Raw genomic sequence first — 22,484 nt, 5'->3', positions numbered from 1 at the left:
GAAATAAACAGCGACGTTTAGTTACTAGTGCTGGTTTGAGCAGGGTGGTTGCTAATTACTACGCTTAAACCTCGCGTAAAAGTTTTACGGGTTGTTTCAGGTGGTTGCCAAAATATATCTCCACTATAAAGAGCTCAAGGGTTTGTATATACTGTAGTGGTGGAACAATCAATCCTAGATGCTTGAGTACAGTATTAAGCATGAATCTATAACCCTTATTAACAGAGATGGACGCCTTCCTTTCATTAAAAAGGAACGCAAAAATTTTACAATATTATCCAAATTAGTTCTGATTACTGACACCTAGCTTAATTTGGCCAATCAAATTAAAATTCCATTGTCTTTGATTCCAATTACTTGTTGACTACCTTTTGGAACTTTATAATTACAGTATTATAAATATAAACTCAAAACTTTTACCTTTTAAAACTAAACCATTTCCTGTTTTCTTTGCTCCAACGAGCTTAGGTCCCCATCCAGATGTGGTTGATGAGGTTGAATATAATTTCCTTATGGATTAATGAGCTTCATGTGACCTTGATTAGGGAATTTAGGGTTCTACTCAATTGTGTCTCCACAAAAAATAATTTAGACTTACCAGGTTTAGCATTGTAGGCAGGAATTTTAGTTAAAGGCAAGACGCGCTCTACATAAGGCCATTCCTCGACAGATATCTCAACCTGAAACATTAAGTAAAGGAGTACAGTGTCAGTATATTTACAAGATAAATTCACAACTTAAATTTTTTTCAACAAGTTAGAACCTTGAGACATTTGATGGACCTATTCCAATTCAATTTTTTCTGATTACAGTACCATAGAAAAGTATTCCATAAGAACTTTTCCACAACAAGCATTAAGTATGAAAGCTAACATGTATACAATAACTAATGGGAGAGAGAATCAGTTTTGCAGGCACTATAGCACAAAAATCTTGAAGATGGGTTTGAGAAAGAAGTACTGTACAGTATATCATACCGGTATAAGAAAACTAAAAAAAAATAACAAATTTGGAAACAATTTGTATTTTTTCTAACATACAAACCTGGAGCTATTTATAGGGTATTACTTTCGGCAACGCTGAAAACTAGCCAAGACAATTTTAGTGAGGGATAATTACCCTCATCCGCTAGTTAGCGGAAGGGGGGTGGGGTAGACCGGCTACCCCGCTCACTCACACCTGTCCGTTGAGTAACCACTTTTGCTTTCTGGCAGGACTTCTAGGGTGACAGGGTGGTGGGCAAATTTGTATAAATAGCTCCAGGTTTGTATGTTAGGAAAAATACAAATTGTTTCCAAATTTGTTATTTGTTCCGACACAGATACAAACCTTCGCTATTTATAGGGCGACTTACTCTTAGGAGGGAGGAAGTCCCACCAACTGGCCTTGGTTATGACCTGGGGTTCTCTCTAATTGATTTTTTATTTAATTAGTAGGAACCCTACCCTCGCTAAAATCAAAGTAGTGACAAGGTAACACAATGATAGCAGCCTGTTGAAGCCTGTGTGAGAGAGACTAGTGGTTTGTTTTTACGTAGGAACTTGAAGATAAGAATGAGTTCTAAGTCATCCAATACCCTCCCTTAAAGGTATTGGTGACGTAACAAAGTATTTGTTAATACTTAGGATGCACAAGGGAAATGAATCTTACCTGCAGAGGGGCGAGGTCAGCTATGCTACAGTCTTGCGGAGCTGTTTCCCCAGGGGGGAAGAAGGTGAAAGAAAGAAGGGAGCCAGACATTCTTTTCATTCATCCCAGACTAACCCGGGTAACCTCAGCCCTCAACCCTCTGCAACTTGTCCACCAAGGAGCTTGAGGCATTAGATCACTTGTTGTGCGGCCACCACAGGACCAATGGAAAAGGTTTCCATGCTTCTGTGAGTTACGTCTTACAGGTAGTGGGGTGTGAAGGTTGTTTGGCGCTTCCACACACCCGCTTGCATTACCTGTGCCACAGAAAAATTTTTCATAAACGCCAGAGACGTTGCAATGCCTCTGACGTCATGAGCTCTGGGTCGGTTAGACAGAGGATGGTCTGGCTTGTGAGCGTATTTAATTACTTTCCTCATCAAAGAGGAAATAGTATTTCTCATGACCCTTCTGTTGACCTTCCCCGTGCTAACAAAAAGTGCTTGTACACGGGGCGAGCTTTTGTTGTTCTTTCTAAGTAACACCTCAAACTCCTTACTGGATAAAGTAACACTTGGTCTGGATCTTCGATTACAGAACAAAGACTCTCTATCCGAAATGGACCGAACCTGGAGTCTGGCACACCCGGATTTTGAGTCTTAGCTACGAACTCAGGGACGTAGTTGAGGATTACTTTCCCCCATCTCCTAGAGTGGGAGTCATCACCAGATAGACCATGAATTTTGCTGACTCTCTTGTCCGAAGCCAGCGCGAGAAGAAACACCGTCTTCCATGTTAGGTGGCGATCGAACCTGGCAAAATGGTTCATATGGGAAGCCCTTGAGGACCCGAACCACGTTACAAGGGGGAGGTCTTAGCTCTGCCTGGGGACAAGTAAGCTCGTAACTACGTATTAGCTGTAGTGGTTTGCGGACTGTGGCCAGAGGTAGCACCCGAACTGCCTAGTGTCCGAATGCCGACCACAACCCGACGTTCACTACACAACAAATATACAACGGTGTAATACCCAAAAAAAACTTAAGTAACAGGTCAAGAGAACGGAGCTCTGGGCACCACCCCTTGATTTATACTGGGCAAGGGGATCCAGCTTGAACCTTGTTATTTATCATACCTTTCCTTCTCTTGCCTTTGGCTTGCTGATTATAAGTAAAGGTACAAGAACATTAGGTGAAAGGGAATATTATAATTAATAAAGGAACACACTGTGGGAGGAAAGAATTATGATGAATTACTGTACTTAAGAGATCTTAAAAAACAGTGGCTAGGGAAGGGGGGCACATTGGTGTAAGGAACTGGAATGATATGCTGTATTCATAAAAACAAAAAAATTTTATTTGAAAAAACTGTTAGGAATAATATTACTGTATATCAATTAGAATAATCAAAGGCAAAATTAACATCCCTTTTGCATATTGTACAGTTGCCTCAAAGTATTCCTTTACCCCTTACGCTTATGTTTTATGAAAATAGTATGGTAACACCGCAATGAAAGCCTATTTGTCTTGTAACGACGGACGTGAATGGTCGAGCTATTGGTATGCCAGTGATCCTATTTTTATAAACACTACTGTAGACAATATATTAATGATATACGAATAATAGTTCACATTACAAGTGAAATAAGTTGCTGTTAAATACTTAGAAAAATAGTATAGTAACAGAGTAGTAATAATAGCAATGGTAAAAATCATATTCATTCCTGATTAATCAGACATCGTCAACCTTCGTTACATTCAGTTGAGGCAGGCGTTTGCTGAAATCCAACTTTAGTTTATAGTAGATATATGGGTTCTTTTTCAGAACATAATTATTTGAATGGAAATACGCTTTCGATTTATATAATCCATCAATTTATAAAGAAATGAGATCATAAACCGCAAATTTCAAGACCTATAAATATAATTTCATAAAGGCAATTATGATAGCCATTGACAGGTCATGATACGGAAGGCTTGGGGAAAAATTAATAGACAACCCGATGTATAAAGGAACAAATATATCCAGTGTATCATTCATATATATATATTTTTTTAATTCGAGCCATGTCTCACCAGAGTAGCCTAGATGGAAATTTCTCTGGGCGGTAATTAAACTCGAGTCATCTGAGTAACAACACACCTTAACCACCCTGATGGTCTTTATATCATTGGTAGATATGGTTGCACACCGATAAAATCGTACTCATATAGATAAGAGAGAGAGACTGAACTATGGTTGGGTTTATTTTATGTCAATTTCGTTGGTATTATCGAACAGTACTATATAAACCTTTTTTAATACCTTGAGAATGACACAGGGACTCGATTAAAGCTGTATAACTCAGAAAGAGAGAGAGAGGCGGGGCCAGTAAGTGATGTCGTGACCTCTGTTAGTCCATTATGTCATTCTCTTGAGTAGCGGTTTAGTGACTAGAGTAGACAATGGATCGCAATCAACAAAGAATCAGCAATAGGAGCAGAATTGTAGGCATGAGAGACTCTGGCATGTCTTACAAACGTATTGCAAGAGAATTAGGAATTTCATTGCCAACAGTTCGACTTTGGTGTCGAAGATGGGAAGAGTCTGGAAACCTCAACGACAGGCCAAGAGCTGGTGGGCCAAGAAAAACGACCCCAGAAGAAGATATGGCGATTTCGGAAGTAGCCACGCAAAGCCCATTTATAAATGCAGTTGCCATAAGGGACACACTGAACTTGCGTGTTTCGTCTGGAACTATAAGAAATAGGCTCCACGCAGACGGTATCCACCATAGGACTCCGGCAGTGAAACAAAAGCTGGAGGATCGTCATAAAACGGCACGGCTGGAATTTGCTCAACGTTATTTGGAAGAGGGGTTAGACTTCTGGGGCAGAGTAATTTTCAGTGACGAAAAGACCTTCGCTTCTAACACGCATGGTCGTCTGCATTGCTGGAGGCGTGATAACACGAGATACGACAGCCAGAATATTTATCAAGTAGCCAGAAGCGGCCATATCACCTGTAACGTTTGGGGGTGGATACACCTGCATGGCGTTGGTGAATTGGCCGAGATCAGTGGAAGGTTCAACGCTGAGCAGTATCTCGAAATTTTGGAAGAGGTGATGGTTCCTACCGTTCGCGCTTATGCTCTTCCTTATCCTGAGCAGATAATTTTCATGCAGGTATGTGCATTGTTTTTTTTTTTTTTTTTAGTTATATGAATGCCCTTTCTTGACAAATATGGTATCAACTCATTGCTGATATTGGTCATAAAGTAGTTTCAAATTACTCAATAAGACTTTTGTCTTGGATTTATTAGTTTTATAACTGTAAAAGGATCTTACATCAACATCATTGATCTACATTCCCTGATGAATCTAAAGCGGCCAAATAAAGCCACTGAAATTGTTACAAGGTATTTTTTGCCTCTTCATGAAAAGTAGACCAAATATTCTTATCAACACACAACACCCACGTCTCCTCCTTGGCTACTCAAGCCCTTTTATTAATCATTATTGTGACTCCTTTTGCTGGACTAAACGGCATTATTTTGCCGTCATTTATATTGAAAATGTTATTTTTATTAGTAAAATAAATTTTTGAATATACTTACCCGATAATCATGTAGCTGTCAACTCCGTTGCCCGACAGAATTCTATGGAGGGATACGCCAGCTATCACAATACTAGAAGGGGGTGTACTTACCAGCGCCACCTGTGGCCAGGTACTATAGTACTTCTTGTTGACACCTCCTCAATTTTTCCTCGGTCCACTGGTTCTCTATGGGGAGGAAGGGAGGGTCAATTAAATCATGATTATCGGGTAAGTATATTCAAAAATTTATTTTACTAATAAAAATAACATTTTTCAATATTAAACTTACCCGATAATCATGTAGCTGATTCACACCCAGGGGGGTGGGTGAAAACCAGTGTACAAGATTAAAGGATAGCTAAGTATCCCATATTTCATATAACAGTTATCTCAAATAACAATGAAATAATAAGTACCTGGTAAGGAAGTCGAATTGAACCGTTACTCTGCCTCTTTTTTAAGTTCGTCTTCCTTACTGAGCGCAGCGTTCCTCTTGGAGGCTGAATCAACTCAAAGGTGCTAAAGTATATAGGGCTGCAACCCCTACTAAAGGACCTCTACACAACCTCTAACCCAGGCGCTTCTCAAGAATGAATTGACCACCCGCCAAATCAAAAGGATGCGGAAGGCTTCTTAGCCTACCGTAACAACCATAAAAACAACAATAAAAGCATTCAAGAGAAAGGTTAAAAAAAAAGGTTATGGGATTAAGGGAATGTAGTGGCTGAGCCCTCACCTACTACTGCACTCGCTGCTACGAATGGTCCCAGGGTGTAGCAGTTCTCGTAAAGAGACTGGACATCTTTAAGATAAAATGATGCAAACACTGACTTGCTCCTCCAATAGGTTGCATCCATTATGCTCTGCAGAGAACGGTTTTTATTAAAGGCCATCGAAGTAGCTACGGCTCTTACTTCGTGGGTCCTTACCTTCAGCAATGCAAGGTCTTCCTCCTTTAAGTGAGAATGGGCTTCTCTAATCAGAAGCCTTATATAATACGAAACCCCGTTCTTGGACATGGGCCTCGAAGGTTTCTTGATGGCACACCATAAGGCTTCTGACTGTCCTCGAATAGGTTTAGACCTATTAAGATAATACTTGAGAGCTCTGACAGGGCAAAGAACTCTCTCTAGTTCGTTACCTACCATGTTGGAGAGGCTAGGTATTTCAAACGATCTAGGCCAAGGACGTGAAGGAAGTTCGTTCTTTGCTAGGAATCCGAGCTGAAAAGAACATGTTGCAGATTCGGTCGTGAAACCAATGTTCTTGCTGAAGGCATGAACCTCACTGACTCTCTTAGCTGTTGCAAGGCAGACGAGAAAAAGAGTCTTGAGGGTAAGGTCCTTGAAGGAAGCTGACTGGAGAGGTTCGAACCTAGGTGACATAAGGAACCTTAAGACTACGTCTAGGTTCCAGCCTGGAGTGGATAGACGACGCTCTTTAGAAGTTTCAAAAGACTTAAGGATGTCTTGAAGGTCCTTGTTGGAAGAAAGGTCCAAACCTCTGTGGCGGAGAACTGAAGCCAACATACTCCTGTACCCTTTAATCGTAGGGGCTGAAAGGGATCTCTCGTTCCTAAGATGTAATAGGAAGTCAGCTATTTGGGTCACAGAGGTATTGGTAGAGGATACTGAATTGGCTCTACACCAGCTCCGGAAGACTTCCCACTTAGATTGGTAGACTCTACGAGTGGAAACCCTTCTTGCTCTGGCAATCGCACTGGCTGCCTCCTTCGAAAAGCCTCTAGCTCTAGCGAATCTTTCGACAGTCTGAAGGCAGTCAGCCGAAGAGCGTGGAGGTTTGGGTGCAACCTGTCTACGTGAGGTTGACGTAGAAGGTCCACTCTTAGAGGTAGAGTCCTGGGGATGTCGACTAGCCATTGAAGTACCTCTGTGAACCATTCTCTTGCAGGCCAAAGGGGAGCAACCAGCGTCAGCCGTGTCCCTTCGTGCGAGATGAATTTCTGCAGGACTTTGTTGATTATCTTGAACGGTGGGAATGCGTAAAGGTCGAGATGGGACCAGTTCAGCAGAAAAGCATCCACATGAACTGCTGCAGGGTCTGGAACTGGGGAACAGTACAGCGGAAGTCTCTTGGTCATGGAGGTGGCAAACAGATCTATGGTAGGTTGACCCCACAAGGTCCAAAGTCTGTTGCACACACTCTTGTGGAGGGTCCATTCCGTGGGAATGACCTGATTCCTTCTGCTTAGGCGATCTGCTGAGACGTTCATGTTGCCCTGAATGAACCTCGTGAACAAAGTGAGGTTTTGACTTCTTGACCAAATGAGGAGGTCCCTTGCGATCTCGTATAGGCTCCTCGAATGGGTCCCTCCTTGCTTGGAGATGTACGCCAAGGCTGTGGTGTTGTCTGAGTTCACCTCCACCACCTTGCCCAGCAGGAGGGACTTGAAGTTCAGCAGGGCTAAATGAACTGCTAGTAGCTCCTTGCAGTTGATGTGGAGCGTTCCCTGTTCCTCGTTCCACGTTCCCGAGCATTCCCGTCCGTTCAAGGTCGCACCCCAGCCCGAGTCCGATGCATCTGAGAAGAGATGAAGATTGGGGGTCTGAATAGCCAACGATAGGCCCTCCCTGAGAAGGAGATTGGTCTTCCACCACAAGAGAGTGGTCTTCATCTCTTTGGTGACTGGGATAGAGACTGCTTCGAGAGTCAAACCCTTGTCCCAATGAGCTGCAAGATGGAATTGAAGAGGGCGGAGGTGGAGTCTCCCTAGCTCGACGAACAGGGCCAGTGATGAAAGGGTCCCTGTGAGACTCATCCACTGTCTCACCGAGCAACTGGTCCTCTTCAGCATGCTCATGATGCAATCTAGGGCTTGGCTTATCCTTGGGGCCGATGGAAAAGCCCGAAAATCCTGACTCCGAATCTCCATTCCCAGGTACACAATGGATTGGGAGGGAATGAGCTGAGACTTTTCTATGTTGACTAACAGACCCAGTTCTCTGATTAAGTCCAAAGTCCAGTTGAGACTCTCCAGACAGCGACGACTCGTGGAGGCTCTCAACAGCCAGTCGTCTAAGTAGAGGGAGGCTCTGATGTCCGATAAGTGGAGGAATTTTGCTATATTCCTCATCAGATGCGTGAACACCATAGGAGCTGTGCTTAGGCCAAAACACAGGGCTTGGAATTGGTAGACAACCTTTCCAAAAACGAATCTCAGGAAAGGTTGGGAGTCTGGATGAATAGGAACGTGAAAGTAGGCATCTTTCAAGTCCAACGAGACCATCCAGTCCTCCTGCCTGACCGCTGCTAGGACCGACTTCGTCGTCTCCATCGTGAACGTCTGCTTGGTGACATACGCATTGAGCGCGCTGACGTCCAGCACCGGTCTCCAACCTCCTGTCTTCTTGGTCACCAGAAAGAGACGGTTGTAGAAGCCCGGGGATTGATGGTCCCGGACTATAACCACTGCCTTCTTCTGCACAAGTAGCGACACCTCCTGGTGCAACGCTAGCCTCTTGTCCTCTTCTTTGTAGTTGGGAGAGAGGTTGATGGGAGATGTGGTCAGAGGGGGTTTGAGGCAGAATGGAATCCTGTAACCCTCCCTCAGCCAACTGACAGACTGGGCGTCTGCACCTCTCTTTTCCCAGGCTTGCCAGAAGCTCTTGAGTCTGGCTCCTACTGCTGTCTGGAGATGCGGAGAGTCAGTTTTTTCCTTTAGAGGCCTTGGAACCTTTCCTAGACTTGCTCCTGGAAGAGTCTGGACGGGAGCTTCCTCGGCTGGGGGCTCTACCACGAAAGGGCGGTATGAACCTCGTAGCAGGAGTATCAGTCACTGGGGTGCGATAAGTCCTGGGGACTGAGGTAGCAACCTTAGTCTTACGAACCGATGAGGCTACAAGATCATGTGTGTCCTTTTGTATCAGGGCAGCAGACAAGTCCTTAACCAGCTCTTCGGGGAAGAGGAACTTCGAGAGCGGAGCGAAAAGGAGTTGAGACCTTTGACAAGGTGTAATGCTGGAGGAAAGGAAGGTACATAGCTGTTCCCTTTTCTTAAGAACCCCTGACACAAACATCGACGCAAGCTCGCCAGATCCATCCCTAATGGCCTTATCCATGCAGGACATTAATAGCATGGCAGAATCTTTGTCCGCAGGGGAGGTCTTCTTGCTGAGGGCCCCCAGGCACCAGTCTAGGAAGTTGAACATCTCAAATGCTCTAAAAACACCCTTAAGGAAGTGATCAAGGTCTGAGAAGGTCCAGCAAACCTTAGAGCGCCTCATTGCTGTTCTACGAGGCGAGTCTACCAGACTTGAGAAGTCAGCCTGGGCAGAGGCAGGTACTCCCAAGCCTGGTTCCTCTCCTGTGGCATACCAAACGCCCGCTTTAGAAGTGAGCTTAGTCGGAGGAAACATGAACGAAGTCTTTCCAAGGTGTTGCTTAGTCTGCAACCACTCCCCTAAGATCCTTAACGCTCTCTTAGAGGACCTTGCTAGGACTAGCTTAGTATAGGTAGACTTAGCTGGCTGCATGCCCAGCGAAAACTCAGATGGCGGAGAGCGGGGAATAGCAGAGACAAAGTGGTCTGGGTATACCTCCCTAAACAGAGCCAAGACCTTACGAAAGTCAATAGAAGGTGGAGAAGACTTGGATTCATCCACGTCTGATGAGGGATCCAGGTGTGCCGCCTCATCATCAGACGCCTCATCACCAGAGTGTAGCGAAGAGATCGGAAAGGTATGCTGAACGGCAGAGTCAGCACGAGCTGGAACAACAATATTAGTGGTTTCCTCTTCAAGACTCTGTTGAGGGAACACCTGAGGCTCAGACTGCAAGGGCTGATCACAAGAAGTAGCAGAAGGTAGGCGCATGGGTGGAGGAGGCTGACTCCTAGCATGAGTGACTGAACTCAAGGGTTGCGCTTGCTGAGCGGAAGGCGGATGCGCAGTAGCAAGTTCCTGAGGAACGAGTTGAGGTTCCTGAGGTGTGGGCTGAGAGCGATGAGGTAGTGGCTGCGCAGAACACAGTAATTGCCTCGCGAGTTGAGGCTCCTGAGGCGCAAGGCTAAGGTGTTGTGGTTGCCTTGAGGAGGGTTGAGCTCGCTGCAGCGAGAGCTGAGGAGACTGACTCATGGATGGGAGAGGTTGTTGTACCTCAAGAGAGTGTTGCCTCACTGGTGGAACTGCAAGTGGAAGCGGAGGAAGTAAGGAATGATCTTCCTGTTCCCATTGCTGAGGTTGCCTTAAGGAAGGCGGAGGGAGCTGCACACCACTGGAAACAGTAAACTCAGAACGTGCTAAGGTATGCTGAGGAGCCTCAACATCGTACGCCTGGCAGGCGGTACTGCGCTCAGGCGGAGCGATCGCAGGAGGAGGTGTAACCTGCTCAGCCTGACACTCACGCATCAAGACCGCAAGTTGTGACTGCATGGACTGCAGTAGAGTCAACTTGGGGTCGGCAGACACTAAGGTCTGCTGAGGTAAAGCCTTAACAGCAGAGATCTGTTGTGGCAGAACCTTACTCCTCTTAGGCGGAGTGCAATCAACTGATGACTGCGGCGAGTCAGAGCTGAGCCAATGACTGCAGCCCGGTTGAGTTCTTGAGGTTTGGACTCTGCGTTTGAGTGGTCTCGAGACCTGAGTCCAGCGTTTCTTGCCTGACAAATGCTCAGCAGACGAGTAAAAGACGGGCTCAATCGTCTGCAGGTGGGAGTGACGGTCTCTGGAAGACACGCCCGCAACCACCGAGGATACTTCTGTGCGCTGATCAAGGCCTGCCGAACCCTTTTGCCCTTCGACATTGCTTCTCCCCTGGGCTTGGGAGCTTGCAAGAGGTCCCGGACTGGGAGGACGACTGGCACGCACAGAAGTATCCTCACGCACCACACTGACACTGACACTAGCACTTGGCACTGCACTGACACTAGCACTCGTCACAGCACTGGCACTAATTCCACCCACTGCACTCGACCTTAAGTTCCTTGACTTCGGCCATAAGACACTTATGATCACTTACCACTGACTCTACTTTATCGCCTAAGGCCTGAATGGCACGCAAAACAACAGACATATCAGGCTGAGGGCAAATAGTAGGTTCGGGGGTAGCCACTACAGGGGTAGGAAAAGGTAGGGGATCATGAGGTGAGGAAAAAAGTGAAGAGTGAGAAGAACTCCTCCTAACTCTCTCTCTCTCTAACTTGGTTGAGTACTTAAGAAGACGGACAAAATCAAGTTCCGAAAGTCCGGCGCATTCCTCACATCGATCTTCTAACTGACAGGGCCTTTCCCTACAGTCAGAACAAGCGGTGTGAGGATCTACCGAGGCCTTCGGAATACGCCTATTACAAGACCTACATCGTCTATGGGTGGGGGCTTGTGAAATGTCAGACATCTTGAATCAAAAGAGTTAGCCAAGTGGGGTTTCAAAATCAAGCAAAAGATCGTTAACCGTTAAATCAGGACTAAATAATAGCTATCTAAGCTAATATAGAAGTTTTCCAGTAAAGCGACAGCCGAAATCTGAGAGAATACTTCACCAAAAGCCGTGAAAATACTCGAAGATCATAAGCGTATCCCAGAACGTCTTGCCGGAAGCACGACAGAGGAAAAATTGAGGAGGTGTCAACAAGAAGTACTATAGTACCTGGCCACAGGTGGCGCTGGTAAGTACACCCCCTTCTAGTATTGTGATAGCTGGCGTATCCCTCCATAGAATTCTGTCGGGCAACGGAGTTGACAGCTACATGATTATCGGGTAAGTTTAATATTGAAAAATATAAATTGTTCTCCTTCCACCTTGTTCTAACAGTATGATTAATCAGTTATATTATTTCTTTTAGGATAACTGTTCCATCCATACTGCGAGGATTGTCCGAGCATGGTTTGCTGAACAGCGCGACATTGTTCTCCTTCCCTGGCCGAGCAAAGCATGCGACTTGAACCCGATCGAAAATGTCTGGGGGAACATCGTCAACAGCTGGGAGCAGGGTCAGGAGCGTAACCACCAGCGTCTTTTCCAGCATGTTCTCAACGATTGGGAACTGTTCCGCCGCAACCGACAAGTTGTGTATAACCACGTCTCGTCAATGCAAAACAGATTGCAAGATGTTATTGCACATAATGGTGGATGGACAAAATATTAATGTTTCAAATACGATCTTGTTTTACTTATTTTCTTTTTTACAATTCAACATTGTATAACTAGAATTAAATAATTTATTTCCATAGTGATTTCACTAAACCTTGCCCACAAATGTAAGGAATGTTATGAGAATGGAAACTGAAAAAAAAAAATAATAAGCTTCAATCAACCAGTATCGCTTGAGTACTAAAACAAAAGGTTAATACGAAGTTATGATTGCGATTAAACATTGAATATCACAAATTTGTAATACATAGTTTTCAGATATTTGCTATAAATTCATCGATGAATCCAGCTGATTTTAATAAAGAAAATTCATAATTATATAATAAAAGACTTGGGTATTTTATTTTTTACCAACGATTAAGACCAAGGCCAGCTCAACTGAGGGTGCAATTTAGTCATTTAAGTTAAATGTAAAATAAAAAAAATAAAAATTCTAAACCTGACGATAACTGAAAGCAATTCAATCCATCTCTTTATCTCTATGTCTACCCCTCTATGGTGCATCTAGTTGCAAGTTTTAATTGCTAATTATCTTATCTAGAATATTTAGTATTAAAAGTGATATCTTACGAAGCACTTACATTCCCTAAAGTAATTCCGTTGTCAAGTGGGCTTTTGACAACCGATAAATTCTCGAACTGCCCGTCATGAATTTATACCTTACTACTCTGAGAATGATCATCATGGAATTTATTTTCATAAAAATTAACATGCGACTGATGATTCCTTCTTGATGTTTTGTTAGGTCATATGTGGAGGGAAATATTACATATTGAACGAGATCTGTGAAACAGCTAGTTTGACGTCAATAACTTGTTTCAGACCCCCACCGTATTGTAATAAGTATTGAAGACACAAGGATATCGGAGTTATCTTATTATATAATGACATGGCTATACAACATTTATCTAATCGAGTCCCTGTTGTCATTATCAAGGTATTATAAAAGGTCTATATAGTACTGTTTGATAATACCAACGAAATTGACAAAATAAAACCAACCATAGTTCAGTCTCTCTCTCTCATCTATATGAGTACTGATTTTATCGGTGTGCAACCATATCTACCAATGATATAAAGACCATCAGGGTGGTTAAGGTGTGTTGTTACTCAGATGACTCAAGTTTAATTACCGCCCAGAGAAATTTCCCTCTAGGCTACTCTGGTGAGACGTGGCTCGAATTAAAAATATATATATATATATATATGAATGATACACTGGATATATTTGTTCCTTTATACATCGGGTTGTCTATTAATTTTTCCCCAAGCCTTCCGTATCATGACCTGTCAATGGCTATCATAATTGCCTTTATGAAATTATATTTATAGGTCTTGAAATTTGCGGTTTATGATCTCATTTCTTTATAAATTGATGGATTATATAAATCGAAAGCATATTTCCATTCAAATAATTATGTTCTGAAAAAGAACCCATATATCTACTATGAACTAAAGTTGGATTTCAGCAAACGCCTGCCTCAACTGAATGTAACGAAGGTTGACGATGTCTGATTAATCAGGAATGAATATGATTTTTACCATTGCTATTATTACTACTCTGTTACAATACTATTTTTCTAAGTATTTAACAGCAACTTATTTCACTTGTAATGTGAACTATTATTCGTATATATTAATATATTGTCTACAGTAGTGTTTATAAAAATAGGAGCACTGGCATACCAATAGCTCGACCATTCACGTCCGTCGTTACAAGACAAATAGGCTTTCATTGCGGTGTTACCATATTATTTTCATAAAACATAAGCGTAAGGGGTAAAGGAATACTTTGAGGCAACTGTACCAGCAAGAGAAAAAATACTAGCTACATGCAAGATATACCACTTCAGTTACAAAACGGAACATTAAAATCCTAACAAAACATGACTGCAGAACCCTCAATGCCCGAATTCTTTACTGAAAACTTCCCCAATGTTAATAATCAATGGCCTTAATATTGACCAGTCATGTTCTGCCGTCAAATCTGCTTTGAAGAACGGCAGCTAAAACTGAAGAATGGCATGCCAAAATAAAGCTGAGGGCCAGTGTCTGTCTTCCCTCATTACTTACAATCACATCACACAATTCATTCTTACACTAAAGTTTCTGTAAGCTTTCAGAAGTGTTGACATCACATTGATGGGAAAGTATGAAAAATATTGCACTTTACTTAATACAACACCTCAATACAGTTTTTCCCTTGATCGCAGGACTCTTAACATACCATAATTTAATTCTTGTCCCACATCTCTCTCATATCATGAATATGGAAAACTCAGTCACCATAAACCCTTTTTTTTCAGCAGGAGTCTCAGATCTCCAATCGGCAGGATTCCCTGTCATCCCAATCTCTTTTACAAGTTGGCCTTTATCAGTCTGACGATGAAGGTATCCATGAGTCATTGCAGACCTTCAGTTATAACAGTTAAACAGACCACTACACACTAGTAGCAGGCAATACCCTAATTCTCTCTCCCTTACACTCCCTACTGAGTGTAGGGGCTGCTATCAATACCTTGATTATGTAGCTATCAATACCTGGAAATAAGATACTGTAATAACGAATAAAAGTTTTTTTTTTTTTTTTGGAAAAAGGCACAGAGGGATAATCAAAATTAAGTTTCTAATGATAATACAAAAAATTACTGTTTGTTTCATAGCCACAAACCATTTAAGTTTTCCTAGATACAAACCATTTTTTTCTATTTCATTCCCCCACCATTAGCCCTCAAGCCCATCCAAAAAAATGCCTCGTAATTGACAGCAACACCCCACACAAACTCTACATTCAAGTAAAAAAAATTTTACCTTGCAAAAAAAAAAAATAAACTCAGTAAAAAGGTAGGATGATCAACTAAAGATTTAATTCATCATCCCTTCCTTCAGTTACATATCAAATTACATAAATTTACCTTAGGTACACTAGATTTTTTCCCACAGACTCACGATTTAACAAAAAACAATAGGAATAGACAACCTTTTAAACACAATGGAGATCCAGTATTTACAAATGAAAAGTTAGATTATTGTCTATTCCTCCCAACAATGCTTCAATAATATACAATATAACAATTTCATTATATTTACACAAACAATTTGTTATTGCAGGAATACGTTCAGGATTTATCAAGAAAAAAATTTCATTCATTGCAGTCCAAAATCAATTTAAAAGCATACAATACTCATTGATTTTGGACTACAGGTATTACATGATAATAAAAATTTATTGAATCCATTATAACTGTCACGGTCAAGGTCAATTTTCAGTACAACAATAATGCAACAATTACAGAAACCGTGACTAAATAAAGATTTCCTCACACCACGTGTCCCTTTCTCAGCCTTTCAAATACCCAATGTGGGAATTACAATATGACTAATAAGAAAAAAAAAAAAAGGTAATTATTATCAAAACTGTCTTTAAAAACTGTGCAAAGATTAATTCAGTGGGAGATTTATAGTTCTTCTTCTGAGTCTCAAAATTCTGTCTCGGGACATGCGCCGGGATTCAGCAATCTGCTGGCGAGCCATATTAATTTCTCGCAGCACAGGAGACAGGCTAAGCCAGCGACTCTCCAGATACAGGCTGGGTGTCTTTAATCGATTGATAACCTCGCATAAGAGTTGGTATCTGCGGGTGATCGACACACTTTGAGGTAAACCAGAGACAGAATCCGTAGACTCAGAAGAGGACAATAAAAATCCTGAAAAATCAGGCGATGACTCTGGGCAACGTTGTGTTTCGGGCGACCCAAACAGTGTTGTAACGTTCAGGTTAGATATACCTGACTGTGCCACTTCAGCCTCGAGCTCTGACCGGTATTTTAATCCACCATCAGAATGTAGGAAAGGGTTTGTATTCTGAGGTGACTCAGGAATGGAGGATGGTTCCCTCTCTATAATATTCATCTGGTCAGTGAGACGAGGTCTCCACTCCAGGATTGAGACTGAACTAAAGGTAGGTCAAGAACAGGACCTTTTGACCTAGTCCATGGGGGACTAAATCCACTAGAGGTAGGATCCACAGGCGACAGTCGGTCGTCACAATCGGGTGGCAAAAAGCCGAGAAAGTCATTATCAGGATGAATAGACACTGCCGATTCAGAAACAGGGCTTTCTAAAGTAGCAGGTCTTGACCAATCTGGACTGGAACTCTTGGAACCAACAGAAGGTAGTTCCAATAATGGAATACTGGAAACTTCCCAGAATTCCCAACTCCCCGGAGGATGAACGATACCTTCCTCTCGGAAAGAAGCAGCTAAGAACTGGGGCGTTGGCAATTCAGGAACAGGACATTGAACCACCGACTCGGGAGACAAAATAGGGGTTTTACACATTTCAGTGGGGCTGTTCGCCCATAGTTGGAGGACCAAATGATCTCAAAACGATTCAGGCTTTAACACAGGAGTCTCATCACAATTTTCCGGAGGATATAACCAAGCATCCAGTGCTTTCTTTCTCTCGTAAGTCCTAGCTGGCTTAAGAATGGGCTTAGGCTGAGTAATAGCTCTAGTAGGATGGTGACTTTTCCTCTGTCGTCGGGACTTGATACAATCTCGAGACAGAAGGTAGGATGCCACTACTGCAGCCACCCCATAGGAGTCGCCATCACTACTAGAACTAGAACTCTCAGAGACTTCAGAAGAAACAGGACTGTCATCCATGAGTTCTGGACTATTCAGAGTCTCTGTTACAGGATCAGGATCCTTTGGATACCAGAGAAAGTGCCTCCTAAGATAAACTGGAGGTTCAAACCAGGCCTTTAACTGGATATGGTGAGCTTTTACCAGTTCACCATCAGGCAGTCTCTGCAGCTCAAAGGTGACCTTATTCTCGTGTACCTTAGTAACACGGAATACCCCCTCAAACCTAGGGATGAGCTTGTTCGTCAGAAGGTGTCCCAACAGATGCACCTTCTTAAGCACCAGAGAACCCTCTTTAAACGGTTTGTACCGAGGATGTCCTTCAGCCCATGGGTCTCTCGTTTCTGCTGATAGCAACGGGATACTATCAACATCGTGAGCACCCTTCAGTATGTTCTCAGCTGGAGTACAGCCAATCTCAGTGTGGTGGGAATGGTTGTAGCCGAGAACTGCTCGGGATAAGAACTGGTCCCATTTCCGAGATTCCCCAGAAATCACCCTCAGTAACTCACTAATGGTACGATTCACTCGCTCCACTGCACCGTTACTAGAGGGTTTATATGGAGTTGTTTTCACATGTACACCATTATACCGCTCCAACAACTCAGTAAATTCCTGGGAAATAAACTCAGGGCCGTTATCAGTCAATATCCGGACTGGAACACAAGGAATAACAGGAAAAACTCAATCTTCAAGCGCCTGGCATATCGTACTGCTCTTCTTATTCCTTATGGGTACTGCCGTCACCCACTTGGAATAATGGTCGACTACCATCAGACACCCAATAAAACCAGTATTGGTTGTTGGGAGACTCACAAGATCCATAGCAACCAATTCAAAGGGAGAAGAGGTCACTATTTTCAAGGTCGGCGGGGAAACCACCTCCCTTGAGACCTTACAAGTCTGACATTCCCAACACGTCCGGCACATATCTCTGATTACATTAATCAAAGATCTGTGCCAGACGAGTCGACGGAGCATTGCACTCATTTTTCCGATCCCCCAGTGAGCATTCTGGAGGTGTCTCTCGGCAACTAGGTCAATCAGGACATTGAAGGTGACTACTGGGACTACTGAGCCGTCTGGATTCCGCTTCACTACCAAACCCTGGTGAACTTCCAGGTTCGACCAACATCTCCTATAGGGTAGACAGGAGCGTGGAACTCGAGATGCAGGAACCCCAGAGTAGATCATCTTAATGACAGATTGAATCTGTCGATGATCTCCTTGGATCTTGGACACCTGACTAAAGGACAGAAGAGCATTTCCGGAGAACACTCCCTGATCAGATTCAGGATCAATTACCTTCATAACAGTGGTCTCGGTATGCAGGGAGGAGACAGAGTACCTTGGGAGACAACTGAAGAACAGTAGTGTGGTCATACACCAACTGTTCTCGGGGTGAATCCAGTGTCAGGTAGGCTGCGTCCAATATATTCCTACCAAGAACAAAACAAAAGTTAATGTTTTTGGCAGCTACCACCGCATAGTTAAACAGCGGTAGCCTCCACCTAGAAGGACACTTCACCTCTAACTGGACGTAGCCTAGAATGCTGGTGCAGGAACCAGTCCACCCCACTAGCTGTTCTCCTGACAGTACCTGGTACTCTATGCCAAGTTGGCTCAGTACAGACTCACTTACTAGACAAACCTGTGCTCCTGTATCAACAAGAGCACAAAATAAGGTCTCCTGCATCATTACTATCCCTACTGCCGAGTGTTGAGACACATGGGTACAACTGGACTGACGAGGTGCCTTTTCTGTCACGTACTGGATTACAGGACAATCCTCCGGCGCTTCCTGATCATCAGTGATCAAGCCCTCAGTGTCAGGAACACAAGATTTTACCTCCGCCTTATGGCCCAGAATCACGTCAGTTGGAGGGACGTAATTGCGGAGCTTGATCAGAGGGTTAAAATGCACTCCAGACAGACACTGAAGATGCACACACTGAGGCTCAGTCACGGATGGATCACGATAGACTACGGGACAAGTGGGACCCCAATGGACCCAGATTTCCAGGTTCAATAACTTTGATGCTGCCAATAGCAACTCCAGGGCTGGGACTGTACCTGGAAATCTCATTGCCTTGATCCTTTTCCTGCTGGTCTTGTCCAGTTTGAAGCCTAGTCGACCGGCGTCTTTCAGAAACTGCTGAACTAAGGCATCCCGGAGCTTGGCTCCCTTCAGCGGAGAGTCGGGTGCGACACCTGACCCTTCTGTCTACCAGTTCACGACTAGCTCCAAGGATTCGATAAGAGAATCTGGACCACCACGAACCTCCTTATACAAGGCCAGTCCAGTAGGCAACTTGGGAGTGCTAGGTTCAGTAGCAAACAGAGAGTCAGTTAATGCGGGCCAGCGGGATAACCAGTCAGCGGCAGCATGCTGATCTCCTGGACAGTAATTAACAATAAAGTTAAATTCGGACAGGTCCTCCAGTGTCCGCGCTAGACGACTGTCCACCATCTTCATGTCATGAAGGTACATCAGGGGACGGTGATCAGAATGGATCCCGAAGAACTGACCATAGAGGAAGGCCCTGAAGGTTTTCACTCCCCATCGCAGAGCAGCCAACTCACGCTCAATGGTAGAGTAACGGGTCTCACAGTCAAGGAAAGTCATAGAGTCGTACGCTATAACCCGACTCTCCCCTGGATGCTCCAAGGACTCCTGGCACAGACAAGCACCAGCACCTTCACCCGAAGCGTCAACAAACAACTCCAAGGGTTTAGCATCAGCAGAGTAGTCAGGGTATGAAAACATAATGTCCTCTTTGATCAGTTCCTTCAAGCGCACAAAGGCACTGTCCATTTCTGCAGTCCACTTCAGTTTCCTAGTTCCTTGAGATTTTCGTCCTCCAGTCTTCGCAGATAATGGTTTGGCTATCTGTGAGCACATGGGGATAAACTTCCGTTGAAAGTTGACCAGTCCCAGGAATCCCCGTAGCTCACGCTCAGTGGTCGGTTTAGGGAAGTCATCCACTTTCTGGATGTATTCTGGTAGCTTACGCATACCAGAACGTCCAACCAGATGACCAAGATACTGGATCTCGGCTTGAACCCAAGAACACTTCCCGAGTTTTATCTTGAGTCCGTGCTTCTGGAGAGTAGCCAAAACTCGTTCTACCAGTTTCAGGTGTCCCTCGAAAGAAGACCCAAGTATCAAGATGTCGTCAATGTAGACAACCACCTTGGCTTTCGGGAACTCTTGGAGAATACTCTGCATTTCTCTCTGGAACACTGCAGGTGCATTTTTCAGTCCAAACGATAAGCGTCTGAACTGCCAATGTCCAAAAGCGGTAGAGAAAGCCGTGTATTCCTTACTGTCGCTGCCAACGGTAACTGGTAGTATCCACGAACCAGGTCAAGGGTTGTAAAGTATTTGACTCCTTGAAGTCCAAATACGGAATCGGCCATGTTAGGCATCGGGAACTTATCAGAGACAGTTACTTTATTCAGTCTACGGTAGTCCACACACAACCGTATAGTATTGTCTTTTTTTCGGACTGGAACAATGGGAAGACCAAGGAGAGATGCTGGGTTTAATAATACCCAGTTCATGCAACTCCTTGCACTGTTCCTCGATGGCGTCAGCGACGGGTTTGGCAAACCGTCGAACTCTCTGATAAATGGGCGTCTCGTCATACAGGTGGATGCGTATTGGTGTGCTTGAGCACTCTCCCACATCATCATCACCAGTACTGATAACTGGAAGATGACGTCGAAGCATTTGACAAAACTGGTCCTTCTGAGAAGAGTCCAGTTCATCGGAGATAGACAGATTGTCTATCTCTTCCAATACGCTCTGTTCAGGAGTCAGGTCACACTCCTGTGCTATCAGGCAGGATAGAGGAGCATCCACCATTGCCATGGTGAACACCTTCCCCAAGAGATCGCCCTTCTTGATCTTGGCAGTTTCTTCAGATGAACCCTTGACTAAAACTGAGGCTTTCCTGTCTTTCAGTTCAAGGATGCCAGGGATTTCTGTAACTTTCCTTGACAGACCAGGGGTTATGATGTCGCCATCTTAATACATTTCCGGCCAACAGTTGGTCGGACAAGCAGGGCACCTAAAAGACGTGTCAAGTCCCTTAGGCAAGTTAACAGTAACTGGAACAAGTACTGGCTCAATACTGGCAATCCTCATTGAATCGGTTGCGTGGACATCAAGTGCATAAAGCACTTGCTGACAAAAGGCTCTACGTATCGCGACATAATACTCCCAAAGAGGCTCTTGGGGAGTACTACCAACGCTCAGCCGATTTCGGGAACCGTCAACTATCACCCCATTTGCTCTCAAGAACTGGTAACCAAGCACTACGTGCTCAGCCATAGTCCCTGAAGGCACTACATGGAACACGCCCGGGGCAAATGTCATTCCATGCAGTATAGGGGTCAACAGTACAGTACCTAGGGTCTTAGGTCCTGTTTGCCCTAAACCCTTCAGTCCAATGGTGTTGGGTACCATCTTCAGCTGGTAATCCTGTACTACTCTCGATGACAGGAGGTTGACCTCAGCTCCGGAGTCAATGAGAGCATCCAATGCTCCCGATGGAAACTCAGACATGGTCACTGGGACAACCATGAGTGGTACAGGAGCCAACTGCGCCAGGTTAACCCTACGTAGGATTTTCAATACTGCCTCAGTTTCTGCTTTCTCCCTGGAGGAGTCAGTTGGAGAAGCTCTGGACTGTGTCGAGGACAGGTTAGCACAGGCCAATCCTGAAAGAGCCATTGGAGGTGTAATAACTTTTTCAGGTTGAGGGGTAACCTTGGAAATTGAGATTTCCGAGGCTGCCGCCGGAATACTAGGAGCATGCACCCTAGCACTCACACCCTCCTTCGATGTAACCCCATCTTCTACATCGAAGGTCTGGTGTTTAAAGCCCTATGATACTCCTCAGTTCTTGACTTCCTGGGCTTTGCCTTCTTGCTCTTCTTCTTCTTCCCCACAGTCCGAAAAGGAGCACTGGACTCGCTCCCACTTCGGGTCTCCCGGCTACTGGTTGAGCCAGAATAGGACGACGGGGTCGGAGTAGCATTCACCGGTACTGCTCTCCGCCTTGAAGGAGTCTGGACAGGGGTAGTCTCCCTCCCAGGGCTGCGGGCATTAGCTGTGTTCTGGACAGGTGATCTGCTTATAACCGGCGCCTGTCGTCCACACTGTGCCACATGATGGTTGGACGAGCCACAACGTAGGCAGAGGTTCAGGCGTCTGCGACACTCGTCCACAAAGTGCCCTGGTTTTCGGCACCATGCACAGTACCTCCTCTGGAATTGGGGTTTTCGGCACCATGCACAGTACCTCCTCTGGAATTGGGGAGATCTATCCGGGGTGCGCGATGATGGCAGGCGCACTTCCACAGGTGCAGGTTTGGGGACCGGTCGAGGAGGAGTGCGTAAATACGCTCTGTCAGGTCCAGGTGAACGGCTGGGGGCAGCCATGGCAACCCTGTCGGCATACGAGCCGTGCCATGACTGTCCCACACGACTGGTGGCCAAATCCTCTGCCTTCTGGCTTCGCTG

General features: G+C 44.5%; 1 protein-coding gene across 1 annotated transcript in view; it reads right to left on the bottom strand.

Annotated features, from left to right (window-relative positions):
• The window catches only part of mRpL49 (mitochondrial ribosomal protein L49), a 65,126-nt gene that overhangs the window by 27,305 nt on the left and 15,337 nt on the right, over positions 1-22,484 (bottom strand). The window contains exon 2 of the mRNA XM_068394364.1: positions 599-680. Coding sequence (XP_068250465.1) covers positions 599-680 — 82 coding nt within the window. The remainder of the gene's footprint in view (positions 1-598; positions 681-22,484) is intronic.

The sequence above is a fragment of the Palaemon carinicauda genome, chromosome 20 (genome assembly GCF_036898095.1).
Source record: "Palaemon carinicauda isolate YSFRI2023 chromosome 20, ASM3689809v2, whole genome shotgun sequence".
In the NCBI taxonomy this organism is placed as follows: Eukaryota; Metazoa; Arthropoda; class Malacostraca; order Decapoda; family Palaemonidae; genus Palaemon; species Palaemon carinicauda.
The sequence above is the reverse complement of the archived record's forward strand: the minus strand, read 5'-3'. Positions and strand labels throughout refer to the sequence as shown.